This window comes from Esox lucius, chromosome 15, assembly GCF_011004845.1.
Source record: "Esox lucius isolate fEsoLuc1 chromosome 15, fEsoLuc1.pri, whole genome shotgun sequence".
Taxonomy (NCBI): domain Eukaryota; kingdom Metazoa; phylum Chordata; class Actinopteri; order Esociformes; family Esocidae; genus Esox; species Esox lucius.
This window is the reverse complement of record NC_047583.1, coordinates 4,930,073-4,956,671: the sequence shown is the minus strand read 5'-3', so window position 1 is coordinate 4,956,671 and position 26,599 is coordinate 4,930,073. Positions and strand designations below refer to the sequence as shown.

The window sequence follows — 26,599 nt, the reverse complement described above, 5'->3', positions numbered from 1 at the left end:
TTATAGGTGTCTAGTTTACATAAATTATGTAAGTACATGTAAACATATTTTAATTAAAAACATTTGTTTGTCACACAGCATCAAGGGGTGTGATAATGTGGTCACTCAACTGTCACAGATGCAGTCCCAGGAAGTCTTCACATTTATTATGAATTATTTGACAGGCCAATTAGTTGGAGGTAAGACATTGATTCATCTGACAGAAAAAGCTGTCTACAGTTAGTACTGGAACTATTTGGACACTGACATAATTTTCATAATTTTGGCTCTGTACACCAGAACCTATTGTTTTAAATGTTTAAGAATTGGTACCATTTTCATACACAATCCCCTCATTTCAGGGGCTCAAATGTAATTGGACAAATTAACACAATCATACTTTGTCGAGAATTCTTTGGAGGCAATGACTGCTTTAAGTTTGAAACACATGAACATCACCAAACGCCGGGTTTCCTCCTTTGTGATGCTTTGCCAGGCCTTTGCTTCAGCTGTCTTCAGCTGTTGTTTGTTTGTGGGTCTTTCTGCCTTAAGTTCTGTCTTCAGAAAGTGAAATGCATGCTCGATCAGGTTGCAATTAGGTGATTTACTCTGCCATTGCAGAACATTCCACTTCTTTGCCTTAAAAAACTCCTGGGTTGCTATTGCAGTATGTTTTGGGTCATTCTCCATCAGTAAAGTGAAGCGCTGTCCAATCAACTTCGCTGAATTTGGCTGAATCTGAGCAGACAATATATCCATATACACTTCAGAATTAATCTGGCTGCTTCTGTCTTCTGTCACATCATCAATAAACATTAGTGACCCAGTGCCATTGGAAACCATGCATGGCCATGTCATCATACTGCCTCCACCATGTTTTACAGATGTGGTATGCTTCAGATCCAAGCCTTCGCCATACTTTTTCCTTCCATTAATTTTGGTACAGGCTGGTCTTAGTTTCATCTGTCTAAAGAATGCTGTCCCAAAACTTTTTTTTAAATGTTTTTGGCAAAGTCTATTCTGGCCTTTCTATTCTTGAGGCTTATGAATGGTTTTCACCTTGTGGTGAACACTCTGTATTTGCTCTTTTGAAGTCTTCCCTTTTGGACTTGGATAATGATATGCCTACCTCTTGGAGAGTGTTCTTCACTTGGCTGGATGTATTTGTTTACCATGAAAAGGATCCTACGATCATCCACTACTGTTGTCTTCTGTGGACGTTCAGGCCTTTTTGTGAAGCAGAGCTCACCAGTGCTCTCTTTTTTTCTCAGAATGTACCAAACTGTTGATTTGACCACTCCTAATGTTCCTGCTATCTGTCTGGTGAATTGCATTTTTTTGCAATCTAAGGATCATCTGTTTCTCTTGCATTGAGAGCTCCTTTGACTGCATGTTGTGGGTTCACAGCAACAGCTTCCAAATGCGAATGCCACAGCTGGAATCAACTCCAGACCTTTTACCTGCTTAATTGATTAAGAAATAATGAAGAAATAGCCCTCACCTGTCCATGAAACAGCTTCTGAGTCAATTGTCCAATTACTTTTGGTCCCCTGATAAAGAGGTGGCTACATATTAAAGAACTGCAATTCCTAAACCCTTCCTCCAATTTGGATGTGAATACCCTCAAATTAAAGCTGAGAGACTGCACTTTAAGCCCATATTCATTATTTAAAGGCAAAGTTCGCATTTTTTTACTTTGGGCCTATTTACAGCATGATCCTTTTTCATTGAGACATTATTTTTCGTAAATTCTTTCAGTTTTGACTTTTTCAGATCTTTTTTATTGAACAGGGAAACTGACGTAGTGTTTGAAAAAATATGACACGTTCATTTTTCAAAATGGGAAGGCTATGGTGTATTGATAGAGGTCTTTGTATGTTCTCCTGAAAACATGGTGCCATAATGAGCATTGTATAAATGGTTATGTTCTACGTGAAACCGAACTATTTTTCTCGTAAACAACGCACTACCTCACAACTGTAAACATTCGCACTCAAGCTAACAGCGTGCTGTTCCAAAAAATCTGAACTATGCTGCTGACCTCATTGGAGTTTACTAGCTAGCAACAAGCACAATTCACGGACATTCATCAAAATGTTTCGAGAATGTACAGTCCCTCATTGTATTTATAAAATGAAATTTAGCTAATTGTCTAAAAGACAGGCTGTTATTCCGGAATGTTATCAGGAAAAAATGGCCGGCCCCCACACTATCAAAATCGTGCCAATGCTCCATACTAATAATAATTTCAGTACCTCCCCATACTATTCCTGCAGAATGGTTACTTACAACAAAATCCAAATAGCTATTACATGCCTACTTACAGAATTGAGAGTTGTCCGTTTGGTCCCTCCGGCCTCTGCCTCTTCTTCCAGTTTCTCTCTCGTCGGTTTAGATTGAGAAATATGTGTCAAACATGAACCTGTAACATACAGTAGAAAAGGAATCACATTGGCACTATTCATGGCATTGGCACTATTCATGGCATGTTGTGGCACTTTTGTGCCACAACAATGTTTTTGCACTCTGGATACTGTGCATTGTTTTATTCCTTCACCTCTCCCCCAAAGGCTTTTCCTGTGTGAACACTGTGACTAATGACAGTGATTGGCTTGAAAGCTACTTGGGACAATTCCGGATCTATGCAACATATGTGGACTTTGTGATCCTGAAGAGTGATTTTAATGGAGTAAGTCACAAGCCACTACGTTCGTCAATCACTGATTATTTTTTTTTACAATTGTTTGCCTGTGCTCAGATTTAATTTAGTGACTGTAATTGTGTGTTTAATTCATTATTAGCTTTGCATCAGCTTTATTCCTTAATTTTAATGGCAATAACCTAAATTCTGCTTTCAGGTCCTTAAGCGTCTTATATTCTCTTGAAATAATTTTTATTCACCAGGTGAAAGTAGCGGATCTGCTCACTCCTACACAGTTGGCTCAGCTGGCAATAATTCCCTCACAACTAAAAGGGGCACAGGATGTCAACAAGATCATGGCATACATCATTCCGGCTGACTTTGGACTGTTCTATGACATACTCTCACCGGCTATTCAGGTACATATCCTTCTACCAACCTTTCAGGCAAACTTTGCTAATTATTTTTGCATCTGTGTTTTCAGTTGCATTAGAACATTCTGAAAATACTCATTTACATTTTTCAAAATGTCTCCAGAAAAACCAGAACAACTACACAAAAGAGGTGAAGTCTGCTTTCCTCCAGGTGGTTTTTGACAGTGCCGACCTTTCCTCCACTGCCATCAACGACACAGAATTTCTTCTTTGGCTCACTGTTCGGTTGAACCCTCTCTTGGTGAACCTTTCATCCAGTCAAGTGACACCACTCTTCAAAATCTTGATTGATAGGGACTGTAATAGTAGCCAACAAACGTAAGGAGATATGGCTAATGGAAATGGCTGTTTGTTTGTATTATGATGTGCTATATTGTTTCACGAAGACATAAAAAAGCTAATAGCAATATTCTGATATTAAAGACTTAAATTTATAGACATTTAAAAGTCACTTCTCCCTGTTATTTTCTCTCTGGAATCTCAGGATCTCACTGTTAGATGAGCTGCGCTCAACATTGACTGAAGAGACTCAGAGTGAAATCTACAGCAACACTGTGCTCCTGCTAACAGGTATAATTTTGAGTCTTAAACAGTGTTCTTCTATCCTGATTCTACATACAACACAGTGTATTCAGGTGTTTTTGAATACCGGTCATGTGCAGCTCATTTGACAGAGCGTGATTTGACATACAGCGCCAGGGTTGTGGGTTTGATTCCCTCACAGAGCCAGTGTAAGAAACATTTACGTGGATGCACTCACTATTGCAAGTTGCCACAGATGAGAGTGGTGAATTACTGAAATGTGAATAAAGAAATAACTTTTGTTGTTTTACAGAGCCAACACCGCTGCGATGCTATGTAAACGGAAGCTTCTACTCATTTCTGAAAAGCACGTTCCTTGACTTTGGATTCCCCGACCTGTCAGTGCTTCTCACTCTCATGCCAGACACGCGTCAAACTGAGGTAATGGCAGAGGAACTGGAGGTGTCATGCCTTTATGTTGTTTGTACATGCTTAATACAAAAGAAGAATCACTATTGTACATCTGTGATCCATTAAGTTCCCATCTACTATAGTGGTTTTGATGAAATAGGCATATTGGCAGACATATTAGCAAGACAAGTTTGGGGTGCCCGTTTTGGCTTGGCAACACCACTTTTACAACCAGTAGCCAAAAATCACAGAATTCTGCTTTAATCAACATATTGGTAACTAGAGGTCAACCGATAGTTGATTTTATATTGGCCGATATAATTAGACAGTTTGGAGCAGGAAAAAGCCCATAGCTGATTAATCAGCCGATACCACCCCCCACACTGTCGGAAATGAACAAACTTTGACTTCATTAGAAACAGGATAACTGTTGAACTTGACATCTAAGTCAAAGTAAATACATAAATAAACAAATAAATCTGTAACTGAACATCAAAACTCACTGATTTTAGTATGCAAAATAACACTGTGGGTGTTAGTTATATCAGAGTTTACATTAGCCTTTTTTTTCACTGCCAATATGGCCGTTAAAATTACAGAACTCCGGCCATATAGAACAGCTACCAGACATATTTTTTTAAATATAATAGCCTACATTTAAACAGCAATAAAACACGAACGCTATGATCCAACAAATGTGTTTTATTTAAATTGGTCAGCAGAATGAACTCTTCACAATTTTTACGAAATATGCTTATAGGCTACAACTAGGGCTGTCACAAATATTACAAAATTGGCTGATAGCAATCATTTGAGCCAGGTCGCAATTATTTTATAGACAACTATCTTTTTGCACATTATTTGGATTACAAAATCATGTTTCCAATCTGAATAAGGGATTTGAAGCCATGCAATGTTAGAAATGTATCAACAAATAGCCTACCAGGCAAATTATATCAGTTTCATTAGGAGGTGGATGGGTGCAGAACAGCGTTTGACAGCTTTGCGTGAAGTTACAGGCGCAGATCATTCACTGAAACTCGTTTGCTTCTAAATGTCAGCATGTTTAAACCTAGTTTAGAATTGTTTTCTAAATCTAGTCTAATTTCTCAGCATTATTATTTCATAGAAAAAGCATTTCAGTCGCTTATTTGTTGGATAAGCTGATAGACATAAGAAAAAAAAACAATCAAGCGTGTGTAAAATATGATAATGCGCAATAAAATATACAGTTCTGGAAAAAATTAAGAGACCACTGCACCTTTTTCTTTCCTTTCCAAACAAGAAACCAAGGCAAGTCTAATTCAGCCCAACAGCAATAGAAAGAATTGCCCTCTCGAGATTCAAACCCTGTTCACCCACATGAAAGGCTGTGTCATTAACCACCACATCATGGAGCTATACATTTGCCGGCTGTCAGTATAGCCTCTTGTCTATACTGAAACCCGGCATCTGTACATATAGAACAAATTCTGTTTTGCCACTGGCCGTTTTAATAGTTAATTGGCCATTCATGAATGACACTGATACAGTTAAACTGACTAAAGTTTCTTAGTTAACTGTATTGCTTTTGCCACTGGACGTTTTAACAGCTTATTAGCCAGTAATAGGCTCTTATCTTCTAAGTTCCTAGGGAATACTCATAAGAATTGAGCAATTGCTAGCGAGACTGAAGCTGAACTATTCCATGCCAGAAACAGCCGCCGTACACAGATTCAATTAAGGCTTACTATAACGTAACTACGTTTTAGGCCAGCAAATCTGTATACAGTCTATGGTCTATCCTGACCCAAAATGCACGCACTGATGCATACTTTGAAAAGCCACGAGAAACAGTCGCATAAACTGTTTTATTTCAGGCTTATTATAATGTAGATATTAACGGTTTTAGCCAGCGACGTTTTCGTCTACATGGAATAATGCATAATGCATACATCGCTTCGCCTGCGAGGAGATAGGAAGAATTCACAAGTCCGCTTCTCTAACCACTGAGCAATTTTAACCAGGGGTAGTCGGTCGGTCAGTCAGTCAGTCTGTCACTCAGTAAGAGACATTGGCTCTTCTTAGTCCGGAAAAAAGTTGGAAAGGAAGGTTTTGAGTGAGGAGAAGAAAGGTTAAAATTGAGATCACTGCAAATTTAACGCTTATTTATTTCCAGAGCTGTATGTTGTCCCGTTACATAACGTATGCTGGAATTGCTGCCGGAGTGTGCATCTTTTTAATCTCTTACCACGCTTGGTCACATGAACAAACACTCAGTAACATCTTACTGAAACCACAGAGGCTCGCTGTTTTCTAGGCAACAGGTCGTATAAGTCACACAATGTTAAGCTATTTAATATGCTGTTAATCAATTTATTTGGCATATTTCCCACCGAACATTTTGGCCGTTAATATTTTCATCTGCCGGACAATTACACGACGTGCTACCGGAAACGTAAACTCGCTATATCTATATTTTTCTATATTTTCTCCCCATCAGTTAATCCAGTTGAGAAGTCTTAGAGGAAACAGCGTGATTGCATTCTCTACCGAAGGCGTATACGTTGGTAACCGAACATCCTGAAGTACGTGTTATTTGGTGGATTACATCGTTGGAAATAATTATGTCGTAATGCTGTTATGTGATTTATCACTGGCCAGGAAGGTATACTTCTTTTGCGCGTCCCCTTACATTGTAATGTCACTCAAATGTTCGTGCATATAGGAGTAAGGAGGACCCAGAAGTGTGGGTCCTCCTTAATTTCTTGAATGGATAGTTACATGGCTGGAGGATTTGGAAGAGGGAACGCTGTTATGTAAAAGTTGAATGGTTTATTTTCCTCCCGGTCTTGTATCGTAAACCAGGAGCTTACAGTGTTGCGTTATATTCGAAAAATAATTGAAAACCGATACTACTTGAATACCACTTGTCAGCTGTACAATCAGCTGATCCAATGTTTACTCCGGGTGTGGCCGGGACCGCAAGGTTTTCACCACGTTTTCTAACCCTATCGCCAGAATAATGCGTTCAATATTTTTTCATGGTGTGGATAATTGCTTTCTGAGAAAAATATATCTGATTTAGTCTACATTAAAAGACGAAATTTAGTGTGTCGCGAATTTATGTCAGCTCCTCTCCAGCGCAATGAGTGCCAGAGTGTTATTGCTTTGAACAAGGGGATATACTTGTTGTGAAAAGTGTTTTTGTCCTCAATCTGAGAATATTTAATTCATCTGAATCTGATCTCGAAAACAAGTTAGAATTTCCACACAAAATTTTATGTTTTCTTATTTTAGGCTAAAAGAAAATGGGGGTTTCATTCTTTATCATATCTAGAAATCTACAGTATCTACTCTCTTTATTTAGAACTGTGTGCTTGATATGTATCCAACTAATACTCCCTCATTTACCAGGAGCCCTAATACAACTTTAACTTACTTCATGTGGCTTTGCCATGATTTAATCATCAATTGACCAGTGATCAATGATTCTCTTGGCATTGCAGCTCCTGAATTCCATAACGTTACCTGAGCTGAGTCAGTTCCTGAGTCAGCCTGGCATCATCGACAACAGTTCTGACATATGTGTTCTGTTCAATGACTACTCCAAGACACCTGAGTTCTTGGAAATTGTAAGCAGCTCAGATACTTCCTCATTTGCATTCTTGTTTTTGAATGGCCAATGTTATTCTTTGAGCATTTAACAAGTTTTGGATGCCTCCGGAACGCGAGGAGACCCCGGGGAAGACCTAGGACACGCTGGAGGGACTATGTCTCCCGGCTGGCCTGGGAACGCCTCGGTGTCCCCCCGGAAGAGCTGGAGGAAGTGTCTGGGGAGAGGGAAGTCTGGGCATCCCTGCTTAGACTGCTGCCCCCGCGACCCGGCCCCGGATAAGCGGAAGAAGATGGATGGATGGATTTAACACATTTTATCTTTTCTCTCCTGTATTTTTATCCAGCCTGAATTTAATTTAAATCAAACTGTTGGTAAAATTATGCATTTACCCATTGCGTTTTTTTTTCCTCAGGAGAATGTACCTGATGCTGTGAAGCCCCTGATTCTTCCCTGTGTCTGGCCTTTAGCCCTGGAAAGCAGCAATACATTAAACGTGGATGCCTGGTTTGACCTTAGCCTGAAGAAATACTTACGTTTTCTTACTAAGAGCCTCATCAGCTCATCAGAAGTGCAAAATGCCAGCTGTCTCGCATTCCAGAAACTGTACGTTTTTTATACATTGGTTGACTGACTGTTTGAGATAATCAACATTACTTTCTCTGTACTTTTCATTATATAAACCCTGAGACGCCAACACCAGGCTTTGTTCTGTTCACATCTGTCAACCGTTGTTGTTTTTCTTCAGAGTCTCCATCCTTGGAAGTGATTTCAATTACAGCACCTCTAACTTTGGGCCAAGTGATGTGTATAGCAGCATTAAGACTTATCTTGTCACAGGTAACCCTCCGTGTCACATTCATGTTTGGCATAGGTTATAACAGGATATCAGCAAGGATGCATTCAGGTTTGGCATGGGTTATAACAGGATATCAGCAAGGATGCATTCAGTTTTGGCAAAGGTTATAACAGGATAGCAGCAAGGATGCATTCAGGTTTGGCATGGGTTATAACAGGATATCAGCAAGGATGCATTCAGGTTTGGCATGGGTTATAACAGGATTGCAGCGAGGATGCATTCAGGTTTTGGCATGGGTTATAACAGGATAGCAGCCAGGATGCATTCAGGTTTGGCATGTGTTATAACAGGATATCAGCAAGGATGCATTCAGGTTTTGGCATGGGTTATAACAGGATAGCAGCGAAGATGCATTCAGATTTGGCATGGGTTGTAACAGGACAGCAGCAAGGATGCATTCAGGTTTGGCATGGGTTATAACAGGAGATCAGCGAGGATGCATTCAGATTTGGCACGGGTTATAACAGGAGATCAGCGAGGATGCATGTATGGAATTTAATGTTCTCATTTTCATTGGTAGAAATACTGTGATAATTGCATTTCATTTGGTTGACTTTTATTATTTTACGATATAGACTATGAACATGTGCAAGTGTATTAATGTTAGCATGTCCCTCTGTCACTGTAAGGCCCTCAACCTAAATGCTATATTGCCAGTGATCCAGACCTGAACTCTACCGCTTGGTTTGTGAACTACATTGGTGTGTTCGTGACTTACCTCTCCCTGGATGACCTCAACACCTTTCTCACCACCAGTCAGGTATGAGTCATGAGCAGTTGGTGCTAGGTGAGATGTTTTTATGCCATGACCCCGGTTTTGGTGCCATGTCCAGTCCAATCCTTAATATGGTAACACTTCATTATGAGAGTCCCAAAAGTGTGTCTGTAGATGCTTTAAAGATTCTTTACTGACAATCAGCAATATTTTAACTAACTATGCTAAACCTAATCTTAACTTTTATCCTAAGCTTAACCTTAACCTAAACTGTCTAAACCTTACCTTAACCCTAACCTTAGCAATCAGTTGCTTATCAATTTGTTAATTGAAGGTTTGTTGAGAGTACAACTATTTATAGAACATGTTACCAAAGTTCACACCAGGCAACCCCACGTGTTTTCGTCATAGTTTGGAAAAATTACCAAACCTTGAACAGTGCCATCAAAACTCCAAATTCTTCTGTGCAATTTCCTGTTAGTTGCAGGTTGAATATACAACCTTATAAAATAATTTCAGAGGACTCCAGTGGGGAAAAAAACTTGTTTAACACTTGTTTTGGCAGCGCTTTTGAAGGCTTCCACCACTCTAATGTAGCCTACTCAGTGGGGACTTTTAGCGGTATCTCTCGTAGTAGAGATACTACTGGGTTACTTAAAGACAGGAACAACTGCTTTCAACTAACATTCCCTACATAGTAATCTTATGTTAGAAGTCTTGGTAACGATATAAAGTAGTTAAAAAGTTTGATACATTACCTTTTTGCTCTTTTTAATGTGTATGTTTGTTTCATATCTGTATGTTATTTTCTGCATTTCTAATATTGCTGTTTATGTACTGTAGGTGTAAAAGAGAACTGCATCTAAGATAAATCTATGAATACACTTCCATAAACTTGAATGTACTGTATATATATATATAGGGATCCCATTTAAGGCTTCATTCTCCATACACAATCACCACAGTTTCAGGTGGTACCATGGTCTACACCATACTCCACACTTAATACCATTATAAATTGCAAATACAAAATGAAATGTTTACAAAATGTAAATGTTCCCATTGATGTAATGGGAAACTATTGCAGTAAGGTACATTGTGGTTACACCAAAATTACTTGAAATTGTTAGAACAGCTACATTGGGCCTTTTAAATAAAACAAGAAACATCCACTAGAACCGACATTGCATTCATTACGCTTTTTTGTGTTTAAAGTTCAACATCTTTGTGGAAAACCAAGCCAATATCCAGCTCTTCAACAACACTGCTATAGCTGCAAATGTCATCTCCTACTACATCACACAGCTATACACAGTGGACCCCACCTTTAACCCTATGCAGTGAGTATACATTTGCCTTAGCAACTGTTGTATTAGTAGAAAGATGGTAATGATAAAAATACTTTTAGTTAGTGAAGTGCTGTATATGTACGAACATGAGTAGTATACTACATGAACTATGGTGGTTGTAATAACAGTAGCTGTCATACTAGTAGTTGTGCCATATCTCCAGTAGAAACATAATGACGACAACAACAGTTATAATGCTACTGAAATGACAGTATAACAGTGGTTGGTCTTTTGCTTTCCTGTAGACTTCCAGGCAGCTTTCTGTGTCAGGTCCCAAGTACAGCCTATAACTCTCTGAGCCAAAACAACAGTGTTGATATACTGAACCGTTTCCAGCAATTCTGCAATGGAACTGACAATCCTCAGGTACATGCTAAGAAACAGAGCAAGTAGAAAATATACAGTTGTGAGTTTGACATGATTTGCTGTTAGGAGTTGAGTTTGGTCACAATGTAATGCTGATCCAAAGCAGAATAACATGAGTAATGGCTTAATGACATCAGAAGCTCTGGATTTCCACCCTCCTTTGTTGTAAGACTACAATATTTCTTCCCCTGGGCAGATATTTGCTGCACTGGTGTCTAACCTCCAAAATATCACAGCAAACATTATCACAATGTTGGGGAACGCCATCACTGGCCTGTCGACAAATCAGATTGCCTCGATTTCTACCTCAACACTTGTATCATCTCTTTCAACTCTTGGTTCTGTGAGTGGCTGGAACCAAGGCCAGGCCATTGTGGTTGTACAGACCATCATTTCTGGAGGCTTCCAGGTGAGGGCGCCATCTCCCGTAGAATCTTGGAATCATGCATGCTTCTATATAATCATAGATTTTACAGAATGTTAGGACTTGGATTTCAGGCGTAACTGCCTGATTTGTATGCCCCATTGTTCTGCTGTGTTGTTTGTATGATAGGAAAATGGGAAAATAAAGCGTGACTCCATTTAAAAAAAATCCAAATACTGTTTGATTGCCAGATCAGCAACGCCTCCACTCTGATCGCATTGGGCACACTCATTGGGGGTGTTCCGTCGGCAATAATAACGTCCGTCTCAGCCACTGAGCTCTTGGCAACATCCCAGAACCCCGGGTTTATCACCAACTTGCTTGCTGCGCCAGAGATTTTACAGGCAACCTACATCAGCAAGGTAGTTGATGTATTTGGCAGGACTGGGGTCAACTTCAATTGAAAGCAGACTTAAATAGCAATTATTATTATAATATTTATTTTCAATAACTTGTTTATACACTTATTGATTAGTAGTGATTTATTTTAAACATTTGTTTTCGATGAAAATTACTTTGGTCGATTCTTAGCGAACGGCCTTCAATTCAGATTGACCCCAGGAGTATCTGAGAATATTATACCGGAAAATGAATGAGCACATTCTTTGTTTTAACGAATTGTGTATGCTTTCACTGTGTTCCATTCGCAAGTGATTAACGAGTACATGAACAAATGATACACAGACCCTTCTCTTTTCCCCTTGTAGATAATCACCGTCGGCCAAAGCCAGAACGCATTTATTGTTAATGTACCAGATGCTATGGCCACGCAGATCCCCAGGGTTCTCTTGACATCCTTCCAGGATACAGTAGACGTGCAGGCGATCAACAGAAAGACCTGGACGCAAAATCAGGTTTGGGGCTTGATATCATTTATGGACAGGCCTTCCCTTTGGCAAAAAAATTAAAATAAAATACAAATGTATAAAATACAAAAAACAGTGTGTTTCTTCCATTGCCTTGTGCAGATATAACTGGCAACACCCAGACTCTAATCTTGTTTCTTTATTTAGGCTGTTGTCTTCTTCTCCTTTGAAGTAAGCAATGCAACCATCAGCCCAGAGGAGTAAGTTATGAATTAGAAACATTTCTGCATTTTACACAAACCAATATTTTTTGTACTATTACTATGCTAATAACTTTCTTATGTTTTTCTCATTCTTTTGAAATACTATCTCATTAAGTTATTTCAAGATAAACACATTCTCTGATTCAGTGATATGTAAAGCATGCATCTGTCTTTATTTTCAGAAAGTGTTTGGTTGTATTCCTTTCATTTTTTTTTATCATGTTGGCAGTAACATAAATCCTAAAGGATAGCAAAAGCATGTGAAATGGGCCTGCCATAACTGACCACTGGAAGTTGTGTCTGGCTGATGTTCTGCTGTTGAAAGATTCCCAACTGATCTCAATTTCAGCCTGAACTGGAAGGGATACTGTGGTCAAAGTAACCTGTAGGCTACATCCCCCATGACAAGATTGTATGTAAAATCCCGGTGTACATTTCAGTCATGTGTTATTTAATTATAGTAGCCTAACCCTTCCAGTTCAGGCTGACATTTAACAATATCACACTATTATACCACACCTAAATATGAAATGAATAAAAACATTGTTGTGCATCCTTCAATGGCAGAAAAATCCGCCAGACTGTAATGGAGGAATCTAGGACTGTATATGTAGTGTTTCTTAGTCTTCTACGTGTTTGCTCCTGGGTGCTGGTAAGGGCATAGATGACAGAAAGGACATGTGATTCCTGTTTAGGGGTTTTAATGAAGGTTCAAACAGACCAGGATACAGAGCGCAGTGATGTAACATGGACATCCTGATACGTAGCTTGACAATTATTCGTTGGTCTTTGTGTGTGTGTGTGTGTCTGTGTGTGCATGTACATGTGTTTGCGTGGTATAAACCAAAGATGTCAACTACTGAAAGACACAAGAAGTAACTGGATATTTAGAGATTTTGTGCTGCTTGTGGGACCTTTCCCCCAGAGGTAGAGATTGCCTATAATGCACTGCTTCCCTTTACCAGTGGTCATAGCTACAGCTGTCCATATGACCTAAAGGAATACTCTACACCTTAACTACAATTTGACTATTAACTTGTTCATTCTTCCTAGCCTTCTTTACATAGACACAACTCCCAATGGTCAGCTATGGCAGGCCCATTTCATATGCGTTTTGCATGAGGTGCTTTCCATATCAATGAATCAGAGAATTTGTATAACCTCAAATAAAAACAATCTTGTTTTTCTTGTTGATGCAAATTACGAAATAACGAGAAACTTTAAAAATATAATGGTTTATTATTATTATTTAAATGTATCCCATTATTATGAATAGTTATCTCGTTATAACAAGATTGTATCTGAAAATGATTAGATAAACTTAGATGTAGCACCTAAAAATAATCACCTTACATATCAGGGCTTTCGTCCTATCTCTCTGTATTCTCTAAATCTCTTCTGCCAAACAGGCTCTCCCCATTCGTGTTGCAAGGGTTTACTTGTACAGCAGCAGGGTCCATGCAGAGCGAATTGATTCGCAGTCTGGTTCATGCCTGCAGACCCAGGATCCAGAGGCAAAAAGTGGTGCTAATAGAAACACAGGTCAGTGAGACATGAAGATGTCAGTGTTGTGATTATGATGCTGTGTGAGTTCCAGTAATGATGATGGTGACGATGATGGTTTGTCTCATGATGATGATGGCAATGATGACAAAGTTCACAGTGCCATTGTGTTGATGATGATGATTGCTGATTAATTTCACACATTGTTGTCTCATCATTTTTCCACAGTTGACCTGCATGTATAATTTACTGAAAAGCAACCTCTCGCAGAACTTCACTGACTATCCCTCAGAGATGTTACTCTATTACAAGTAAGTCTAATCCTGTTTATTATCCTAACATTGAAATTCATTACAATATTTCAGACAATACTCAACTACCTGGAAATGCAAGCTGACCTTGTGATCCTTTCAATGCTTCACACGACTAATTTGTGGATAATTAAAACATGTATGTTAATCCAAGTTAATTGTTAACTTCATTCCAGCTATTCGATAGTTGAGCAAAGCAACTGCAGGTCCTACTTCACCGCTGTGGGTTCTGCAGATTTCACCGTCCTCTCCAGAGTGCTGAACAAGGATACACTGTTGCTGAACAACGCAAAAAGCTGCTTGGTGAGTGACTGCAAAGTTGTGATTTTCACCAGTAGACAAATCTCCACTGTGACCTGAATATTACCTCAGGGTTATAGGTGGCGAAATGGCTATAAAGTTGGACCTGTAGCTAAAAGTTTGCTGTTTGAGTTCCAGGCCAGACAATGAGAAAAGGGAAGGAGGACAAAATGTTACAGCAACTGGAATGTTGAAAATGCACAGTGTTACCCTGACTCTGGCTGGGACCCAACCCCTTTGCTTACAAAATGTTCCTCATTCAGTGAAGCTGCTCTGCCACTTGAGCTTGTACTCTTCTCAGTTGTGTGTGTGCGGGGGGTAGAGAAAAATGTAATAGCGTATGTAAGGAGGATGGTAAGCAACCCCTAACCACACATACCCAGACCCCTCTGGTAAGATCTAGAACCTTCTGGATCCCACAGATAACGACACAATTATTGCATTGAAACACAGCAACCAAGAAACAAGTTTCCTTATTAGTATTTACAGTTATTATAATATAACTATATGTAAATGCTATACAATGATGCTGTGTGTGCCAGTAATGAGTGCATACATGGTTAATAAGTATGGTAGCCCCCAGTAGAAATCAAACTTACACTCTTTCGGAAAGTAGGATTCAAACCCACAACCATTAAGAATGAAGGAATCACACCCATAACCTTTAGAAATGTAGGACAAACCCAGAACCTTTAGGAATGTAGGAATCAAACCCACAACCTTTAGAAATGTAAGAACCAAGCCGAGAACTAAACCCAGATCCTTGCTCTCCTGACTGAACACGGTAGAATGGCACAAACCAACTCTTTTGTTCCATAGTTGAATTCATTTTGAGAATGGTATTTTCGGAAAGGATGTGGTCCTCCTAGACCATTGACAGAATGTTGGATAAGCCGGAATGTCGATTATACAGATTATACAGAACTATGTAATTCTTAAGAATCACTTTAATTAAGGCATCAGTTTGTGTAACTTTCAGGGAATACGTGGAATGAGCCTCAGCAAAGACAATGTGGAGGTGCTGGGAAACATGCTGTGCATTGTGAACGGCTCCTACATCCAAAGTTCTGACCCTTTCATTCTGGAGAAACTGAAGAACTGCCAGGACTTCACCGTGTCTCAGGCCAATGCCATGGAAACACTCCTGCTTTCAGGGACCACTCAGTATGGGTATGTGAATACACACTTCACTGAATGGATGCTGTCTTTTGAGGAATGTTCAGTGGTTACCCACGTACTGCTTTTGGCCAAAAACCTCTATCCTGGTCTCGTCTGACCACCGTAGGTCATTCTCATGCTTTCTGTCAAACTCCTGGGCATTGATCTTTCAGCAGCGAGGTATTTATTGAGAATGTGACAATAACTTTGTTCTCATGTTCAGATGTAGTCACTCTATCTTTATTTAGACGGAACTGAAAACCTATGCAAGCAACATTTTTCATTTTCTTGAAAATGTCAATCAACAATAAACCGCTGTCAAATTAACTGTAACAAAAGAAAACGAACAGAACAAAATTATTTAATTATAAATCACTAATTACAGACAGCTCAGGGGTCTGTATATTTTTGCATATATGGATGTATAGATATATATCTATAAATATATGAAATTTTACAGTATATTATAATTAATCACAGAAGTTCCTTATGTAATATATTTTTTTTTTTGTAGAAACACTTCGACATGGAATGAACAAACCTTGGTAAACCTTGGAATCCTACCACTGTATCTGTCCAGTAACTTCTGGAGCCTATTCACCAGTGTAGGTCAACACCTTTTTCATGCGCACGTCTTGATCATTATTCTCTATTTTTTAATTTATTTTTTATGGCTGTTACATTTGTCACAGGTTGCTAATTATTTACCTACATTTTTGTCTATTCAAAGAATGTGAAAAGGACATTCCTCCAGTACTTTATGCCCCAGCTAAGGAACAACGGAACAGTGGGGACAAAGTTGATGGCACTGTTCCAGCAGGTTAACAAAATCACAAGATCCAGGAGAGAAGCAGGTAAACCTACATCCGTTTGATCTAGGAGAAACAGCTTTTTATTTTAACTTTACTTAACCAGGTTGGCCGAGTGAGAGCAGGATTTACCTAGCAATATCTTACAGATGAGCTGATACCAGTGGGTTTGACGTCGAGTGTGTAGCGAGGGCCAGCCAATGAGTGCTTAGAGGTCACACTGGTGGGCGTTGTATGTAGCGTTGGTGACCTAACGAATGACACTGTGGTAAACTTATGTTTGTGTGTATAACTTCTGCTCACTGTTGTGTTTTGAAAGGTTGCACCATTGGCAACATCACCCAGTCGACCATCGCTGATGCCGCTTTCCCCTTCGGCTATACCGCGACCCAGTTTGACCTATGCCTTAACACCAGCGTTTTAATAAACAATCTCGCCGCTGTCACTGGAAAAGTGGATGATGTCACCTTCCAGGCTGTTATTTTAGCCAAACTTAACCAGGTAATCATGATTTCAGTATGGTTTCTTGAAGTTTGCCTCTTCAGCTCCCACGAATGGAAAACGTGATTGTATTCATTGTAGGAGTAGTAGCATTACATCGATGAAGGAAACTTAAGGTACGCCAGTCCAGTTTCTAAACTGACTTAACTGATGGTTAATAATCAGATACAATAAACCGCGGATAACTGGACGGTAAAATCATTTTTGGCAGGCTTATCCATCGGGGATTGTTGACGAGCAGCTCCAGATTCTGGGTTCAGTGTCTCGTGTGGCCACACTAGATGACATCACAAAGTGGAGAATCACCAGTATCGACACACTGTCAGCACTGATGAATCCGAAAAATGGTCCATGGGAAGCAGCACAGGTAGATGGGGGGTGCGAGGGGGTAAAGAGAGGTCTGTCCTCTGCACATAATACATTTCTTTATATGTTGCTTTGACTTTTGTAGTTTGTACATTGGTTTTTTTATAGCTTCACTCTAACACAGTATCTCTCTCTGTTGATTGATTTTAGAGTAACGCAATCATCATGATATACTTAAACACATCAGGCAACTCCTTGGGCAGTTTCGAGCTAAACGCGATTGGTTCAAACTTATGTTCTCTGGACATCAGTGTGTTGCAGACAATCACGCCAGACAGCCTAAGGTGGGTACACCTGGCCGGATCAGGAAATAAACTTTTCACTGTTCTTGTTTACAAAGTAATGGGTAACAGTTAGTTTCAGTTAAACTGTAAAACCATAGATGGCCATGAATATAATAATAGATAACTGACACTGTACTATATCCCTGTCAACTAAAACATTATTTCCTCTCCTAAGAAATGCCAATTCCTTGAATGTGACCTCTTGCTCCACTGAGCAGAAGAGAACTTTATATAACATCGGCAAGACTGCCTTCAACACACAGCGCACCAGTGTAGCAACAACTTATTACCACCTCATCAGCTCCTACCTAGGTAAACACACACACACACACACACACACACACACACACATACATACACTCACCTAAAGGATTATTAGGAACACCTGTTCAATTTCTCATTAATGCAATTATCTAATCAACCAATCACATGGCAGTTGCTTCAATGCATTTAGGGGTGTGGTCCTGGTCAAGACAATCTCCTGAACTTCAAACATTGGGCCAACATTTCTAAAGAATGCTTTCAGCACCTTGTTGAATCAATGCCATGTAGAATTAAGGCAGTTCTGATGGCGAAAGGGGGTCAAACACAGTAGTAGTATGGTGTTCCTAATAATCCTTTAGATGAGTGTACACACACAAACTAAAATGCTAAATATCTGATTTATCATTTGTGATGTTAATTTAAGGCAAATGTATTTACATTATGGTGAGTTTGCAAATGCTTATATCCAGGGCAACTGATATTTTAGGAATGCAGAATGCAAGTTTAGTTTTAAAAACTACAAAAGATTAAAAGGACATCTCACACACCTACACACGTTTGATACAGTTGCTTCCTTTAACCTCCTGAGACCCTGTGTTCACATATGAGGACACTATGTTTTAGGCTTCCTGCACCATGTACCTCATTCTGCTGGGCTGGTGCAGGTAACACGCATTACTTATTGATCTTTGAATACCTCTCTGGTACTGACAAATGCAGTATACAGTATGACGTAGAGTATAGAAATAAAACACTGACTGTATATGTCATTGGCAGTTGAAATGCACACACACTGAGTGCAAACACACATACATATACTCACACACACTGTTTGCAAATTTGGGTTAGGGTTAGTTTTGATGAAAACAGTTGAAACGAACAGTTTTCTACTTTGTTACACTTTGGTGACTTTGTGTTATGTCGTAAAATAAACCCAATGTCATCATAATTTTTTCAAAAGGTACTTCTTGTTCAAAGATAATGCTTAGATATTATACTTATCAGGTCCTACTAATTCCAAATAGCTAAGAGAAATAAAAAATGCACACATTATCAAAGCTCAGGTCTTAGGAGGTTAAGAAACGATTATGACCATCTCCGAATCATATAGCAAATTGAAAGTATGGTTCAGATTTTTTTAACAAAAACATGTTCATGTTACGCAAGACACTTTGATAAATCCCTGTAATTGTTGCAGTACAAAAAAATATATATGCTTGGTCGATATACAGCCTTATGGCCTTCCCATTGCTGAATGTGTGCCTCCTTTTTGCCAGGTGGGGCTCCCATTGAAGACATAAGGAGCCTTGCAACTCAGAATGTGAGCATGGACATCGCTACCTTCCTAAGTCTTGACATCACCGTAGTTACAGTAAGTGTGGGTGGCTTTGGTATTGTACTGTTCATTCTGACACAATATGGCAATACAATAGCTAGGTCTTAAGTAACCTGTACTGGGCAGGGGTATTTTAAGTTGGGGTCCTTGCCTTCGGAACTAGAGGGTTCACCAGTAAATATACTGTATGTTATTATTTTCTTTTTACTGTATTTAACCTTTAAAAAAAAACTAAGAGTAAATATTATTTCATGGGAGAATACAAACATTTTTGAGAAAGATATATTTTTTTATTAAATATATTTATTATTTGATATTTTTCCTGAGAATATAAGTAATTGTCAGTGTAAAAATGAAAATGTACAGATTCTAAAGTTGTGTTATTAGTTTTGCAATGGGGTAAGTATGGGTTCCCCAGAAATTCAGACCAAAAAACTTAGGTCCCAGCAAAACATTTTTGATATACCACTGCTAAACAGTATATGTGTTTAATCTTATTCTTTTTATGAAAATGTTTTAGAATCTGACCGTAAGCGAGGTGAAAGGACTTATGGGTATTAACGTGGACGATCTGAAGACGTTTGAGAATACCTCAGTTGTTAAGGCGTGGGAAGCTCAGCAGCCACAGTCTGAGCTGGATACCCTGGGTATTGGCCTGACTGGAGGCCGAGAAGCTCTGATTGTCACACCCAACCCCAACATTAGCAGCTCTACTAACGGCATCACGAAATCACCAGTGCCCGCCACTGCCACAGTCATGCCACTGCTAAACACCACAATCAACAGTAAGGCAACATCACTGCTTTATTTCCCTAATGGAAAAGTATTCAAGAGAATTAAAATGTTGGTGTACTTTGTATATTTCCTGAAATTGAAGTAGACTTCAATCCAATCCTTATACACAAACCACATTCCCACACTTTGCTTTTAATTATTCAAGGTTAAAACAACTGCTCTATTTATCAGGTAAACATGGTCATTATATAGTGGTTTCAAGCTGGCTCTAAATTGAACACAACAAACCCACACAGCCAACGGACGCATCTCTCCACAAAATTGAATATTATTATTACCAACACACCAAGCCCTGTGTGGGGACACACTTTGCAGTGGTCTCTATAGCTACTCATGCCTTTAAGCACAACTAATTTTTTTTAAATGTTTTTCATCGATGGGGCTGGTTCATCAGTCCAGCAAAGGAAAATAAAGGCTCTATTGGAGCTAAAGATGGGATGATGGTGTTAAACCTCACAAAAAGGTGCTTGATTAGGGGATTGTCCAAAGATGCCAAGTCCCTCCTTTGGTACTGGGTTGACAACCTGCTCTTTAATGGCGTTGCAGCACAATGTTGTTAATGACAATGATGCACACGTGTGTGCATGTTACAAGTTACCATATCGTGGCATTATAATGTAATGTTGTACAACACTGAAAAGCGCATTTTTTTGTGCACAACTGAGAACTTAACATTGGCTGAAAGTTGCAGGCTAACATTAACTGTGAGGGCTGCTACTCAGGTTAAGTATTTTACAGTATTTTAAACTACAAAATACAAAACGCTAAAGTATTCTGATACAAAATATGAAGTCATTTTCATCAACCCAATCAAATACAAGTGACAAAATCCTATTTTGAATTTGAAATACGTATTTTAAATACATGTATCATAAAAACTGCCCATCCCTTCCCCTAGAATAGGTGACATGGACTATTTTGACACGTATCCATATGGAATAAAAAAACTTCCACAGCCCCACTACAAGATTAATCATTTTGCTAGCTAGCTACAATATGTTGTGAGAGTTGAATTTGTTTTCCTTCTGATTACCAAATTAATGTTGTCATACAGTGAGGGAAAAAGTATTTGATCCCCTGCTGATTTTGTACGTTTGCCCACTGACAAAGAAATGATCAGTCTATAATTTTAATGGTAGGTTTATTTGAACAAATAAATCCAGAAAAACGCATGTCAAAAATATTATAAATTGATTTTCATTTTAATGAGTGAAATAAGTATTTGATACCCTCTCAATCAGAAAGATTTCTGGCTCCCAGGTAATGAGCTGAGATTAGGAGCACACTCTTAAAGGGAGTGCTCCTAATCTCAACTTGTTACGTGTATAAAAGACACCTGTCCACAGAAGCAAACAATCAGATTCCAAACTCTCCACCATGGCCACAAGGCTGGAATGGGATACAAGACCATCGGCAAGCAGCTTGGTGAGAAGGCGAGAACCGTTGGTGCGATTATTTGCAAATGGAAGAAACACAAAACAAGTGTCAATCTCCATCAGTCTTCTGGGGCTCCTTGCAAGATCTCACCAGGTGGAGTTGCAATGATCATGAGAACGGTGAGGAATCAGCCCAGAACTAAAACCCTGCAGCTCCCCCAAGGTCCCCCTGCTCAAGAAAGCCTGTCTGAAGTTTGCCAATTAACATCTGAATGATTAAGAGGTGAACTGGGTGAAAGTGTTGTGGTCAGATGAAACCAAAATCAAGCTCTTTGGCATGAAGTCAACTCACCGTGTTTGGAGGAGGAGGAATGCTGCCTATAACCCCAAGAACACCATCCCCCTGTCAAACATGGAGGTGAAAACATTATGCTTTGGGGGTGTTTTTCTGCCAAGGGGACAGGACATCTTCACTGCATCAAAGGGACGATGGACGGGGCCATGTACCGTCAAATCTTGGGTGAGAACCTCCTTCCCTCAGCCAGGGCATTGAAAATGGGTCTTGAATGGGTATTCCAGCATGACAATGACCCAGAACACACGGCCAAGGCAACAAAGGAGTGGCTCCAGAAGAAGCACATTAAGGTCCTGGAGTGGCCTAGCCAGTCTCCAGACCTTAATCCCATAGAAAATCTGTGGAGGGTGCTGAAAGTTCGAGTTGTTGAACATCAGCCTCGAAACCTTCATGACTTGGAGAAGATCTGCAAAGAGGAGTGGGACAAAATCCCTCCTGAGATGTGTGGAAACCACAAGAAACTACAAGAAACGTTTGACCTCTGTGATTTCCAACAAGGGTTTTCTCACCAAGTACTAAATCATATTTTACAGAGGGGTCGAATACTTATTTCACTCATTAAAATGCAAATCAATTCATAACATTTTTAACAAAGGTTTTTCTTGATTTTGTTATGTTAGTCTGTTGCTCACTGTTCAAACAAACCTACCATAAAAGTTATAGACTGATAATTTCTTTGTCAGTGGGCAAACGTACAAAATCAGCAGGGGATCAAATTTTTTCCCTCACTGTAACTGATTTCATTGGAAAAATACATAACATTTGAGTTGTTTCAAGTGTTTTACACACCAAAGATATTTATTTTTTTATCTTTCTCCAGGGAATACATAAGTGTGCACAATTATTAGGCAACAATTGGTGTGCACAATTATTAGGCGACTCAATAACAAAAATAATTTCTCCAACTCACTTGTTTATTCTCAATCATTCTCAAAGTGCAACAAATATGTAACAAACAATTTAAATTAAATAACATTTCTGGCCTAATTTGACTCTTAATATCTCACCCGGCACAGCCAGAAGAGGTCTGGTCACACTTCTGAGCCTGGGTCCTCTCTAGATTTCTTCCTAAAATCCGGCCTCCTTAGGGAGTTTTTCCTAGCCACTGAAATCCAACACTACTGTTGTTTGCTCCTTGGGGTTTAAGGCCGGGGGTCTCTGTAAAGCACTTTGTGACAACTGCTGTTGTAAAAAGGGCTTTATAAATCAATTTGATTGATAAAAAAAAATTGGTGACCAATATAGCCACCCTTATGGTCAATAACTGCCATGAGCCTTCCATCCATGCAGTCTGTTTCACGATCAACTTTCGCTGAAGCAGCAACCACAGCGTCCCAAATGCTGTTCAAAGAGGTGTATTATCTTTCCTGACTGTAAATCTTACGTTTGAGAAGCATCCACAAGTTCTCAATAGGATTTAAGTCAGGTAAGGAAGGGGGCCAGGTAATTTTTTGGGCATCTTTGAGGCCCTTGCTTGCTAGCCATGCAGTGGAGTACTTGTTGTGTGATGGAGCATTGTCCTGCATAAGGAATATGGCCTTCTTGAATGCTGAGGACTTCTTTCTGTACCACTGCTTGAAGAAAGTATCTTCTCGAAACGGGCAGTAGGTATGGGAGTTGAGTTTAAGTCCATCTTCAACCCGAAAAGGTCCAACTACCACATCCTTAATGATAGCAGCCCATATCAGTACCCCTCCTCCACCTTGCTGGTGCCTGACTTGAAGTGGTGCCCCGTGTCCATTAGTGATCCAGCCACAGACCCATCCAACTGGTCCATCAAGAGTAACTCATTTTATCTGTCCAAAAAACCTTTGAAAAATCTGTTGTCCAATATGTACTCTTCAACATGTGAATCTTATTCAGTGGTGGTCTTCTTTCAGCCTTCTTGACCTTGGCCATGTCTCTGAGCACTTGACACCTTGTACTTCTGGACACTCCAGGTAGCTTGCAGTTCTGGAATATGGTGGCACTGGAGGATATGGGTTCCTGGTAGCTTCACATTTAATTCTTCTCAAGTCTTTTGCAGTTTATTTGCGTCTTTCCCATGCATTGTTTGCACCCCAGTTGACTATTTGCAACAAAACATTTGAGTGTCCGGTGGTCACGCCTCAATAGTTTAGCTATTTCAAAGTGTTGCATCCGTCTGAAAGGCATTTTACAATTTATGACTTTTCAGTGTCAGTTAAATCTCTTTTTTGGCCAATTTTACCGGAGGTCATGAAGCTGCCTAATTATGATGCACACCTTGATATACGGTGTTATTCAGTGGTGCCACACCCTCCCTCATTACACAAATATATATCACCTGAAAATGATTCAGTCCAATGAGCATTCAAGTTTATATGGTTTGGAGTAGGAAAATGTGCATAGAAATTATAATACGATCAGAATACTCACTTGCCTAATAATTGTGCACACAGTGTAATTGTTAAAATAAATGTAATCTCACACCGTCAGTAAAAAAAATTGCATTAATTATTGGCCATTATCTGTTGCAGATTTATGAGTTCTTACACCAGTTTGAGAAGAGAATCATCCAATAATGTTTACTCAGAAGAATATGTTGGTAGAACAAGACTATGTATGTTTACATGGAAATCAGTGACGGTGTGAGATTACAGTGAAGGGCATTTTTTTGTCTAAAATGGCTGACTGTTTTCATCATTTTGACAATAACTAAACTAAATAAACATTAAAATGTAACTAAAACTTTCACATATTTTAGTCAAAATGACTTAGACCAGACTAAATTATAAAAAGCAAGTGCCAAAATTAACATTGCTGAGAACACATCCTCAATTACCATTCTGACTTGGGAAATAGCAACAGGGAGGAGAAGGGAAGATGAGCTAATTGGAAGGTTGGTATGAGAGCCGGATTGGAGATTTGACCATAACATCAAAGTTAACACCCTTACGACCAGTGCCATGGGCAGGGCTGGCTCTAGCCTTTTGGGGGTCCTAAGCAAAATTGTATTCAGGGCCCCCTTCCCTACCATTCCCTAGTGGACAGGGTGCCCCTACCAAACGGGGGCCCTAGGAGAACGCTTATGTCGCTTATGCCTAGAACTGGCCCGGCCCACGGGATTGTGACCACAGTGAGTCAGGGCACCTGTTTAATGTCCCATTTGAAAGACCGTTCCCTGTACAGAGCAGTGTCCCCTTCACCACTGGCATTGGGATTTGATTATTAGACCAAAGGAAAGAGTGCCCCCTGTTGGCCCTCCAACACCACTTCCAGCCGCATCTAGTCTCCCAACCAGGGATCGACCAGCATCCATCATGCTTCCCTTCCAGCCAGCTTCAGAGGCAAGCTAGCAGTGGGATGCACAGATTTATGCTGATGGCAATATCATAAACATAACTGCTACTTTAATTGAATAGGTGATCATGCGTTTTGGGGTAGTTACTTTGGATTATTCCATTGCTGGTTACCTCATGTTAAAAGTGATTTATACCCAACAATTACCAAATTATTTACTGTGATGGTGACTTCACAAAACATATTTTCTCTTACAGATGGCATTGGTGATGGAGGACAACTGCTTGGGAAAGACATGCGAGCCTTCTCTCTCTGTTTGGCTCTGCTGACCATTATTCTACAGTTGACATCAGGCTAGATGAAGAGACCATAGAATGGGCTGACCATCCCATTGTTTTACCTACAGCAACATGTCTTGAAGAAATATCAAACAGTCCTGTACTACTTTTATAAATAAAATTTGCGTTTTTATAATGTATCCAATTATGTTGAAATTGTTACAAATTTAGTCCCTCTTAATAATGAATCTACATTTGTTTTCCTATGAACGACTTGATTTCCATAAGATTGCACATGGCACTTAACATTTTTATTTAAATTACATTTAAGCACAATTTGTGATGTACACAGTATTTCCAAGTTCCCTTGTTTGTAACCCGTAAATATTTTATTTTAATTTTAAATAAATCTCTCAATGTATCTGTATCTCTCACTGTATATGTGTGTATCTCTCAGTATATACACACATATCCATATATGGCACACATAAAATATGTATATCTATCACTTTTTTATATAAATAATAAGTGGTAATTATTGATTTATAAATGGTTGTTTCTCATCTTGAAAAAAAAATTTAGATAGCTTTTATACTTCTTCTACATTGACAATATTTGTATGACTCCCCAATGCATTTCAATGGTAATAGATGTGTCATTTAACTGTGCAAGCTAGAGACTGCAAGCCAACCTTTGATGTTTAGGCTATCCTAGCATACTGTTTCAGCTATACCAAGTCTCTCACATTACCAATGCAATGAAGGCACCTACTAAATATGTTTTTAAAGACGCTTTAAAACAAGTTGGTATCACAACACAGTGGCTCTAAAAAGTATTTACACCCCATGGACTTCTCCACATTTTAATGTTACAACTTGAAATCAAAATGGAGCTAGAAATTGTTTAATACAAAAAGTCCATAATGTTGAAGTGAAAAATAGACATTGTTTTAAATTATTAAAAAAATAAAACAGAAAATATTTGATTGCCGGAGTATTTAACCCATTTAGTCAATATTTCGTACTGAAGAGGCACCTTTGGTAGCCATGAGTCTACTTAAAAGGAACCCTGACTATTAAGATACATAAGCCAATATGCTACAATTGCTCTCTCCAGAAAAACATAGTTAGAAATACATATTAGCATATTAGGTTGAGGTAGCTAAGTATGTGTGCCATTGGTCCAGTTTATGTTCTTTACCTTATATGTGTAAATGCAGCATCTTGCCCTTCGTGGTTTCTGTCTTGAATTCCCCCTGCCCGGACTGTGTGTATGTGTTGTTAATTCTGTCCCCCTCTGTTTCCTGTTAGTCTGACACACAAGCTCAGTCTGCTCTCC

At 39.2% G+C, this 26,599-nt stretch overlaps 1 protein-coding gene across 6 annotated transcripts in view; it reads left to right on the top strand.

Annotated features, from left to right (window-relative positions):
* Positions 1-25,682, top strand: part of LOC105009564 — a 45,205-nt gene extending 19,523 nt beyond the window's left edge. For all 6 annotated transcript variants that reach the window (XM_034297214.1, XM_034297212.1, XM_029125323.2 and 3 more), the window contains 29 exons: positions 79-179; positions 2,550-2,668; positions 2,884-3,039; positions 3,158-3,372; positions 3,539-3,624; positions 3,890-4,017; positions 7,476-7,601; positions 7,998-8,188; positions 8,331-8,422; positions 9,071-9,201; positions 10,372-10,496; positions 10,751-10,871; positions 11,068-11,280; positions 11,487-11,657; positions 12,003-12,149; positions 12,309-12,361; positions 13,774-13,906; positions 14,096-14,178; positions 14,355-14,481; positions 15,458-15,648; positions 16,151-16,241; positions 16,367-16,490; positions 16,765-16,946; positions 17,158-17,313; positions 17,463-17,596; positions 17,772-17,908; positions 19,138-19,232; positions 19,717-19,981; positions 25,241-25,682. In XM_034297214.1, coding sequence (XP_034153105.1) covers positions 79-179; positions 2,550-2,668; positions 2,884-3,039; positions 3,158-3,372; positions 3,539-3,624; positions 3,890-4,017; positions 7,476-7,601; positions 7,998-8,188; positions 8,331-8,422; positions 9,071-9,201; positions 10,372-10,496; positions 10,751-10,871; positions 11,068-11,280; positions 11,487-11,657; positions 12,003-12,149; positions 12,309-12,361; positions 13,774-13,906; positions 14,096-14,178; positions 14,355-14,481; positions 15,458-15,648; positions 16,151-16,241; positions 16,367-16,490; positions 16,765-16,946; positions 17,158-17,313; positions 17,463-17,596; positions 17,772-17,908; positions 19,138-19,232; positions 19,717-19,981; positions 25,241-25,341 — 3,994 coding nt within the window. In that variant the 3' untranslated portion in view covers positions 25,342-25,682. The remainder of the gene's footprint in view (positions 1-78; positions 180-2,549; positions 2,669-2,883; positions 3,040-3,157; positions 3,373-3,538; positions 3,625-3,889; positions 4,018-7,475; positions 7,602-7,997; positions 8,189-8,330; positions 8,423-9,070; positions 9,202-10,371; positions 10,497-10,750; positions 10,872-11,067; positions 11,281-11,486; positions 11,658-12,002; positions 12,150-12,308; positions 12,362-13,773; positions 13,907-14,095; positions 14,179-14,354; positions 14,482-15,457; positions 15,649-16,150; positions 16,242-16,366; positions 16,491-16,764; positions 16,947-17,157; positions 17,314-17,462; positions 17,597-17,771; positions 17,909-19,137; positions 19,233-19,716; positions 19,982-25,240) is intronic.
* The last annotated feature ends 917 nt before the right edge of the window (positions 25,683-26,599 follow it).